Below are 10,086 nucleotides of genomic sequence, written 5' to 3'. Positions count from 1 at the left end.
TGGATATTGCAGGCCACCCACTAATTTTGATTTGCTTAGTTTAGGATAATGCCCTGGAATCTGCAGTTTAACAAGACTTACAAGAGATTCTGGCACAGGTGAACTGCAGCCGACACCTTGAGAAATATAGCCCTAGACCAGTTTCCAACAGTGAACTCTGAATTTACACCTTTATTTTGGAGTGGGCTGGTTGGATATAATGTATGTTCTCATATATTGTTCTTTCTTATAAGCATAAATCTTACTAAATCTCTGTGTCTGGTAGCACAGAGCCAGGATAGAGAACAGTTCCTGACCTTGGGAGAATTTCCCAGTTTCCTCATATTGAAAATAAAAGAGTTGGACTAAATGCTGTCTAGACTCCTATGTAGTTCTAATACTTTATGTGCATATCTGATGCCTAGCAAATATTTTGTAAAGATTATGACTCATGTATTGGCCAATGTAGATGGAATGAACCAGAAGAAACAGAAATCAGTCTTTGGGCCATTAAATCAGTTAAAAAGATTAAAAAAAAATTTCTCTTCATCCGAGTCCCCCCAGATGTTAGCCACAACCTAAGGAGCTGGAATGGCAATTAGATATATGAACTCTAGGCTTAAATAAATTAAAAGAAAAAGATCTATATTGTTTTCTTAAAAATTTAAGCAACAGTCTACATATAATTGGGCTTCCCTGGTAGCTTAGTTGGTTAAGAATCTGCCTGCAATGCAGGAGGCCTGGTTTTGATCCCTGGGTCAGGAAGATCCCCTGGAGAAGGAAATGGCAACCCACTCCAGTATTGCCTGGGAAATCCCTTGGGCAGAGGAGCCTGTTGGGCTACAGTCCATAGGGTCATAGAGTCAGACACGACTTAGTGACTAAACCACCACTACCACCTCCACATAATTATTAGAAATTAGATGTATTAAATGCCAAGTTGTCATCTTTGTATGGATGGTTGATATTAGTATAAAAAAAAAATCATGCTTAGAATCTTTTTAAGTAATCCTGTCACCAACAGAGTAAACAAAACCAACATCATTTGTGTTACAAATAATTGAATTCAAAAGGTTCCCTTTTGATTAACTCTACATTAAGTAAAAAAAACCCAATTTATTTGCTTGATGCTATTCAAATAGGTTCTTTTTTTGATATAGTGACTAGGAGATTAAGTTACAGAAAACAATAGTAGGCTATTCAAATAGAAACACTGAAAAAAACTCAATATTGGAGAAATCGTGACTTATAATTTTTTTGGTATGTATTTTACACTAGGCTATATATATACAGTACCTTAATGATATAAATGGTGCAAAAAAACACCTGTTGGTTGAAGGTTATTCCAGTCATAAATACTAATTTACTCTATATTTTCCTAAAGCTATTACGTGTGCTAAGTTGCTTCACTTCTGTCCGACTCTTTGTGACCCCATGGACTGTAGCCTGCCAGGCTCCTCTGTCTATGGGATTCTCCAGGCAAGAATACTGGAATGAGTTGCCATGTCCTCTTCCAGTGGATCTTCCCAACCCAGGGATCAAACCCATCTATCTTACAGCTCCTGCACTGGCAGGCGGATTTATTACCACTAGTACCACCTGGGATGCCCCAAAACTACTATAGGCAGCAGTTTTAAAAACTGCCCACTCTTGCGATTAGTTATTTAGAACAATAGCAGGTAATACTGGTACTTAGTATTTTTTTTTAAATGTACTACTTATTAAGACATTTGTAAATAGCTGCAGCAAAGCCTGTGAATACAAGGTAGAATTTCATTCATTCATTCACCTGTTAACCAAACATTCACTGTGTACACCAGGTATGAGATGCCACTCCAGGCACTGAAAACGGCAGGGGGAGAAAGACCCAATAAAGTATTTCTGTTCATATGGAGCTTAAATTCTAAGAGGTCAGGCAGACAACAGACACATAAGGAAAACGGTATGTTACGTAACAAATCTAAATAGAAAGTAAAACAGAGTAAGGGGCAAAGGGTGATTGGGAATTTTATATTGATTTGTCAAGGAATCCACTCTGATAAGGTGCTAATTGAGCCGAAGCCTGAATGAAGTGAGGATGAGCCAGAAGAAGATCTAGGAGAGATCTGGGCAGAGAGAACAGCAGTCCAAATGTTGAAACATTTTAAAAAGTACAACCTGAATCTGAAAAACCCAGCCTTTTAAAAAATATTGGAGGTTCTCCTGTAGCTTAAGTTGCTCTTTTCCATTAAGCCTCTTTGGCCACTCAAACCCTCGTGCCCTCCTTCCCTTCTGAACATCTATAGGAGAATTTAAATTGTCATCTAACACAATGAAATGTTTTGTTTCACTGGTGGTGGTGGTGGGGTTTGATCTCAACTGGACTGTCAGCTGAAGAACAAGGACCACTGATGTCCCCCTGGTGGTCCGGTGGCTGAGAGTCTGCCTGCTAAGGTTGGGGACATGGGTTTGATCCCTAGTCTGGGAACTGGGATCCTACATGTCTCGGGGCGACTGAGTCCCCATGCAACAACTACTGATCCCACGGGCCACAATTATGGAAACCTGTGCACCTAGAGTCCATGCTCTGCAACAAGAGAAGCCACTGCAACGACAAGCCAGAGTACTGCAACTGGAGAGTAGCTTTTGCTCACTGCAGCTAGAGAAAGCCCATGTGAGCAACGAACACCTAATGCAGCCAAAAATAAATTAAATATATAACAATTAAAAAAAAAAGAAACACACTTCATGTTATTTCTGATGCCAACTCCCTGTCTCTACTCCATGTGCTCTGGGGTGTTCAACATGTGTTAGATTCTTAACAAAAGTATCTGATTAACCAAAGGTGGTTATGCAACATTATTTGCAATCTAAAGTTTTAAATGGGAAAACTGTCCTTGTCACAATTCTTTGGGTATGGTACGGAATCACTGTTAGGATTTAATATGTCCATTTGCCACGGTACACGCTCATCCCAAAACTTCCTTAAATGGAGAAAAACATAACAAATGAGGAGATATATCAAAAGACTTTATTTACAATAGAGAAATTTTACAAATATAGTTTTTAAAAATTATGTGTCAATCTATTATGTTTCCCATAACATTAGAGATTTATATAAAGTTGAAAATGACACAGTGGATTTAAGTACAAATCAAAAACAATGGGAATAACTACTAGTACATATGAAGGTGTCATGACAAACATCACTGAAGTTCTGTAAACTGCCATATAACTTATACGTGTAATATTAATCGTATAACGTATACCAAAACATGTGCAGAAACAAAATTAAGTGCTATTTTAATTATTCACCTTTTGGGATGTGAAAACATATGTAAACATAATTGCACAGTTTTTGCTGAAAATGAACGAAAGACAGCCTCTACCTAAGGACTTCAGTTGTTTAAAATAATTAACACAAAATATAACTTTAATTAAATTACATCACCATAATAGTAATCTCTTATTTTGATTACATGATTGGTATTTTGGGTCCTAGGCTAAAAATATCCAAGTTCTAGAATTGAAATAACTTTGTTCTTGCTATTGGCTGAGCAAAATGTAGAAACAATCTTCTTGCCTATTTATATCAGAAAGCAAAAGGTATATCATAGTAGAGTCCATGTGTTCATACAACCTGATTTTACTATCCTGTCTGCTGCAGAAATACCTATCAGCTTGTGCTCCTTCAAATCAGATTGAAAAGCAAAGAAAATAAATTATTTTAAATTGCTAGTTCAAAGACATTCACATGAAAGTTATAATCTAAATACATATGGCCCAATTTTGATGAGAATCTTCTATACTTGGCCTTTAAGTTTTGGAAATAGCAATCATGATGTCCTAAAGGATCTTTTCCACTTGCTAATTTTACTGATTTATTTTTTGTCATATAGCAATGAATAATATTGAAAAAAGGGGCAGGTCATATGCCTTTCAGACAATGGAAATCTTTTGAAATGCTTTCAATAGCTGAAATAGCTAAAACAACTAACTCTATTGAGATCTAAGAAAATAACTGACTTAAAAATTATTAGGCTGAAGCATATGGAATCGCTGATACTGAGCAATTTTTAAACTACAAATGCCTTAATTTCATATGCTTCAACCTAATCCATGGGGTTGCACTGATCTATGTGACCGCCGTAGTTGAAAAGTACAGATGGTCAAAATCTCTGTACCTCAGTACATGCATCATCATATTAGCCCTTTCATAGGAACATATACAAAATATGAACCAATAGGATAACCAAAACTATTTCTGGGAAAATGATTCATATCTCAAAAAATGTTTTGAAGAATCATTTAATTATAATTATTTTGATCTGCTACAGGACTGTAGAGGATTGGGAGTGTCCATTCCTATGCATTACTTCTAAGCGGAGATTGCTACGTTGAACTTAACCAGACAAAATATACTATTATCCTAATTTGGTCTAAAAGTTTATTAGATTTTTCCTCACTTGACCATGAATAGACACATTGCCAAAGATTCTTTGAGTTAAATCCTGCTTTCATAAACTGAAATGAATAATTTACTAAGTTTGGGAAAAGACCCTTTTCAAATCTGAAAAACCTAAGCAAACGTAATAGTTTCTTTTTTTCAAGAAAAATACATTAAAGATGAAATGCAAACAAAAAAACTGGAGAGAAATACCCTCTCTCTAGAGAGTGAGCCCCGATTTCTTTACATATTCAGATAAAAGCAAAAGCTAACACACTAAAAGTTATACAATTTCCCTTTAAAAAATATAATTCGGTAATAGCAGAGCTCTGCAAAACTGAAAAGCTCACTTTGTCGTGTGGTAGAGAATGGAAGAAATTAACCAGTACATGATCCAGAGATAACACAGGGCATTTAAAATAAAATCTGAAAACTATTTCCCAAATTAGGAAACACTAATATAATTAACTGACAAAAATATACCATGGATCTGATGAAATGAGGTCGACAGGAGATGATCCTTTGGGGATGATATTCTAAATTGAATTACAACGTGAGTAAAGTATTCTAGAAGACATTCTATCAAATAATGATAGACCCGCATAAGGACACTGTCACAGTTATAAGATCTGTCTCTGGTGGATAGACAAACCCGATTAACATGAAATTGAAAAGGAAAAAAGCTTTTTTATTATTTAATTCATTATTATGGCTTTTTGCAACATGGCAAAACATTACAGCTTAAAGCAGACATCATCTCCTCACAGAGGAGGAAAAAGTTTTGCAGTCAAATCAAAACTGTAATTAAGAGATCATAGGTATACCATTCTATTCAGTTTACTAAAAATGATACTACATCTTCATAAACTCTAGAGATAACAGATGACTTAAAAGCAACAACAAAAAAAAACCTGTGATTCACTGGCTGAATAATAAAGATACAGTAAGTAAATTTAGGTCCATCTATATGTATGATAATAAACATATAAGACTGCAAAACAATTTTAAAACTTAGAATAATCACAGATCTATTAATAAAAATTCATCATGTGCCTGATCACCAGAAAAAGAATTATTAAGGTATGCAGTGAAAGGAGTGGAGGAGAGTAAAATATAAAATGTCGTTTTATTTCCCATCGTCTTCAACTTTCTTTAAATTCCTAGAGAGTACAGGGAGAAGATGTGCCTCGGTGTTGAAGATCCAATGTTCCAGAGGAAGTAGATCGTCATCAGAAAATATTAAGTACAAATATCTGGAGAGAGAAACATGGGTATGTGAGGCCTGAGGGACCCGGTTAGTCAGTGAAACCACAAAGACACAGGAAAAAAACCGTATCAGCGTCTCCATTCCCCTTACGGAGAAGTGTGGACAAGAGTCCAGTACAGCAAAACCTTAAGAAGTACACTCGCTAATGCTGAGGAAAGGAAGCTGCCACGTGCTTTGGTCCCGTGGACAAGAACCACACAAAGCGGTCCCAAGGGGCTTCTCTGGCGGCTCAGTAGGAAAGAATCTGCCTGCCCCCGCAGGAGGCATGGGTTCAGTCCCTGATACGGGAAGATCCCACACTTGCAACAGCTGAGCCCATGCACCACAACTGTTGCGCCTGGGCTCTAGAGCCTGGGAGCCGCAACTACCGAGCCACGTGCTGTGAGGACTGAAGCCCAGGTGCCCGCGAGCTCGTGCTCTGCAACGAGAGAGGCCACCGCGACGAGAAGCCTGCTTATTGCAACCAGAGCGTAGCCCCCGCTCACCACAACTACAGAAAAGCCTGTGCTGCAATGAAGACCCAGCACAACCAAAAATTAAAAATAAATAAATAAAGTAGAACATATAAAAATGCTAACTTAAAAAAAAAAGGCAGTACCAAGCCGCCGAACTTACACGATGATGAAAACACACCCACAGTTACTGCCAGGCATGTAGAATGGATTTTGGAAGCAGTCATGCTTGGTATTATTTGAATGTGCTCATGATAAAGACAACTGGAAAGAAGACCTGTTCAGGGATCTCGGTCACATGCACTGAGAATAACTTTCACTTACTTTAGTGTCTCCGCCAGGAAGAAGCTCTGTTGCACATCATCGTAGCTCTCCTTGTTGAAGTAAACATCCCTGAGGCCGGAATAGCCTCCTTTCACTCTGCAGTGTTTCTCCAGGGCCTAAACCACAAAGAGGAGGGGAAAAATGGTCACATTTCAGGAAACTGGCTGTCACAAAGTTTTACCATTAGACTGTCACATTTAAATAAAATAAGGATTTAAACTGAATGACAGATGGCAATAGTTTCAGGTGAAAATTTAGAATATGAAAAGTTAAAGGACCTACGGACAGCATGTTCGTGCATGCTAAGTTGCTTCAGTCGCGCCCAACTGTGCAACCCTACAGGCGGTAGCCCGCCAGGCTCCTCTGTCCACGGGATTCCCCAGGCAAGAATACTGGAATGGGTTGCCACGCTCTCCTCCAGGGACCTTCCCGACCCAGGGATAGACCCCCGGTCTCTTATGTCTACCTGCATTGGCAGGAGGCTTTTTGACCACTAGCACCACCTGGGAAGCCCAGGGACAGTATATCTCACCTAACTGGAAACACTTTTTACATTTAATTTTGGAATAATTTTTCAGTGTGTTTTTTTTAAGCCATTTCTTCTTATGGTCTAGAGCAAGATTCGTCAAACTACAGATCACAAGGTACATCCGGCCTGCTTTTTGTTTTTGTAAATACAGTATGATGGAACCACAGACACACTCATTTATATATTGTGTATGGCTGTTTTTCACTACAGTGGCAGAGCTGAGTAAATGCTTATGGCCCCCAAGCCTAATTCTCTTTGGCTCTTAACAGAAAGTTTGCTGACACCTGGTCTGGAAAGACTGCTAATGTCACTGGGATTCTAAACCACTGGTTCAGAGAGGGTGCTACTGTCATCAGAACATCTTATCTTTAAAAAATCAATAGCAGAGTACTAATGAGTGATATTGGTGACTGACAGATATAAAAGAAGAAAATGAAAACCAGCAGAAAAAATCATGGCTGGCATCTATTTCTGAAATATACTTTTCTTTTCTTTTAGACTGAGATGGAAGAAGATGGGATTAATCCACTGGTAACTACCCAGAGAGAAATGATCCTACATTCCTACCACTGCCTGACTACAAGTATTAAAGTCAGAGATGGGAAAAGACAAGGGATGGGCAGTGTGGGAATGAAAATTTATGTCACAAAATTTTAAAATAACTTGCCTTCCATTGTGTCAGTTACTGCTAACCTGACTGCTCTTTGTATTGGATGTTTGGATATCACACTGGTTTGCCTTACTGGTTACCAGGTACAATCATCTCCAGGAAGTTATTTTCTGCTCACTACATCCTATTCATTTTATTAACTATATGGTCAAATAAAGATTCCTACTGTATACAAACTCTTATTGGAAATCTGGTTCTAATTCATAGAATGTGGACAAAAATAATAAACTGTAAGACTAAGTCCCTCACAAGGTTTAATGAGATAAAGGAAACATGAATAAGATAAAGGTACTCTTTAGGTTATTTTTCAGTTTTCTGCTACAGATCACAAACTTGTCCCTTTTAAAAAAAAATTTGTATAATTAAATTGCATTTTCCTCCTATTCAGCTCAACTACCAAGAAGATATGGCATAGTTTTTGCCATATTAATTGAGAAAAATCTTCATGGGCGAGAAAAGGGTTTTGGAGGAAAGTACGGCTCTAAGAATGCAGAGCCTGGAAAAGGTGAGGTGGAAGGCAAAGGCAGGGAGCAGGAATGTGGTGCTGAGCGATCCACTTCCATCTGCAGACACTGATAATGAGGATATTGATTCCACACCCTAGGGCTGGAGGGCAGAAGGGAGACAGCATTGGTGGGGAGAAAAAGCTTTTAATTACCAGGTGAAAGAAAATCTAAGTGGCAGGCTACGTGAACATGTCTCCTAGTGTAGAACTTTTTAAAAGCCCTAAGGAACATAAGAACAATCAACTTAAAAAAAAGCAGTTTCGATTATACTCTTAGTTTCAGACAAAGAACTAAATGGAGGGAAAGCCTAAAGAAAGGAACTTTCAGGCTCTATTATATTTTTCCTTCCTTCCTTTTTTGATAACTGTTCTGTTTGATAAAAAGTCAAATACCAGATACATGAAATAGGCCAAAAATTATTTGCAAAAAGGGGTAAAAAAATAAAGATTCAGAAGAAATGGGTAAATTTGTTGTTACTGAACGTAATGAAATCCTATGTCTAGACATTTCCTTAAAAGAAGATTTTATCCACAAAAATTTTTCTGGATTTGTCCCTTGAAGGTCTTTGGTAATGAGAGAAACTAAAAAGAGGGCCAGGCACGATAAACAGCTAACCTTCTTTCCTATAGAGATTTCTATGTGATAATGTGTTAGTTGCTCAATTGTGTCTGACTCTTTGTGACCCCATGGACTATCGCCTCTCAGGCTCCTCTGTCCATAGGATTTTCCAGGCAAGAAAACTGGAGTGGGTTGCCATTTCCTTCTCCAGGGGATCTTCCCGACCCAGGGACCAGAAATTTCTATAAGCTCCTTCTTTTGTTACAGAAAAAGTTGTTTTGCGGACAGGTGCTGCCCAAACATTTTTCATCTCTCAGTTCACTTCCACTCATTCTTTTTTCTCTCCCACGCCTCCTGTGGTGAACCAGAGTAGTCAAGAACACAATCTGACGTTTTAGAGGTGGGGGCTGATTCCCAGCTCTAGATTCCTAACTGTGGCCTCAGTTTTCTGGATCCAGGGACCATCCTTTTTCTCAACATGAGGTTGTCCTGAGAAGAGAACAAGATGGTGACACATTATTATTAGCACCGTGTGGGCCTTTCAGAAGTTTAGAGAGGCCTGCCACTGTGCTAGGTCGCTTTAGTCGTGTCCGACTCCTTGTGGCCCTATGACTGTATAGCCCGCCAGGCTCCTCCGTCCATGGGATTCTCCAGGCAAGAATCCTGGAGTGGGTTCTCATGCCCTCCTCCAGGGGATCTTTCCAACCCGGGGATCAAACCCACGCCTCTTATGTCTCAGGCATTGGCAGGTGGGTTCTTCACCGCTAGGGCCACCAGGGAAGCTGAGAGAGGCCTAGCTACTTTAATTTTTTGAGGTTTTCAGTAAATTGAAAAGAAAAACAAGGCGGGGAGAAGTGCCAAAGAGGCGTTTTTAACTTTCAAAAAGTAAAAAAGCCTTCATGTCAAGTCTAAATCTTAAGACTTCAGAGACGTGAAGCTGGGGACGAGCAGCTCTCCTGGGCCCCCATGACAGTCGCTGGCTTTACAGTTTCTCGACAGTGGAAGGGGCCACATACCCAGGACGCTTAGTCTGATCAGAATATCATTTCACTACAATCTTTGGGACTCAGCTTCTGGACATGGGTTCCTCCAAAAACAGAGCATGAGACATGGGTTGGATGCAGGGGGCTTTTTACAGCGGTGACATCAGGAAGTGATCGAGCTGGTGGGGAAGGTGAAGTAAGGAAGGGAGGAGGGCGGGGAAATACACATGGAGCAGGTCACAGCTGTGTGCGGGGGCCGGCTCCCGCCTGAAAGCCTCTAAGAGCCAAATAGAATGCCTCTCAGAATGACTCCTTGGAATAACTGTTCTGGGATAGAGATGTATCAACTCCAAAACCTCAGTGGCTGAGGGCGGCCCTTGGGGCTTCAGCCT

The 10,086-nt window shown here is 39.3% G+C and overlaps 1 protein-coding gene across 1 annotated transcript in view; it reads right to left on the bottom strand.

The window, feature by feature from the left end:
• Positions 1–2,967: 2,967 nt before the first annotated feature.
• Positions 2,968–10,086, bottom strand: part of MAN1A1 (mannosidase alpha class 1A member 1) — a 168,789-nt gene continuing 161,670 nt past the window's right edge. The window contains exons 12-13 of the mRNA XM_065911830.1: positions 6,449–6,564; positions 2,968–5,658 (exon numbers count right to left, since the gene is read on the bottom strand). Of these exons, the coding sequence (XP_065767902.1) occupies positions 5,532–5,658; positions 6,449–6,564 (243 nt within the window). The 3' untranslated portion in view covers positions 2,968–5,531. The remainder of the gene's footprint in view (positions 5,659–6,448; positions 6,565–10,086) is intronic.

This window comes from Muntiacus reevesi, chromosome 19 (assembly GCF_963930625.1).
Source record: "Muntiacus reevesi chromosome 19, mMunRee1.1, whole genome shotgun sequence".
NCBI classification, from domain to species: domain Eukaryota; kingdom Metazoa; phylum Chordata; class Mammalia; order Artiodactyla; family Cervidae; genus Muntiacus; species Muntiacus reevesi.
The sequence above is the reverse complement of the archived record's forward strand: the minus strand, read 5'-3'. Positions and strand labels throughout refer to the sequence as shown.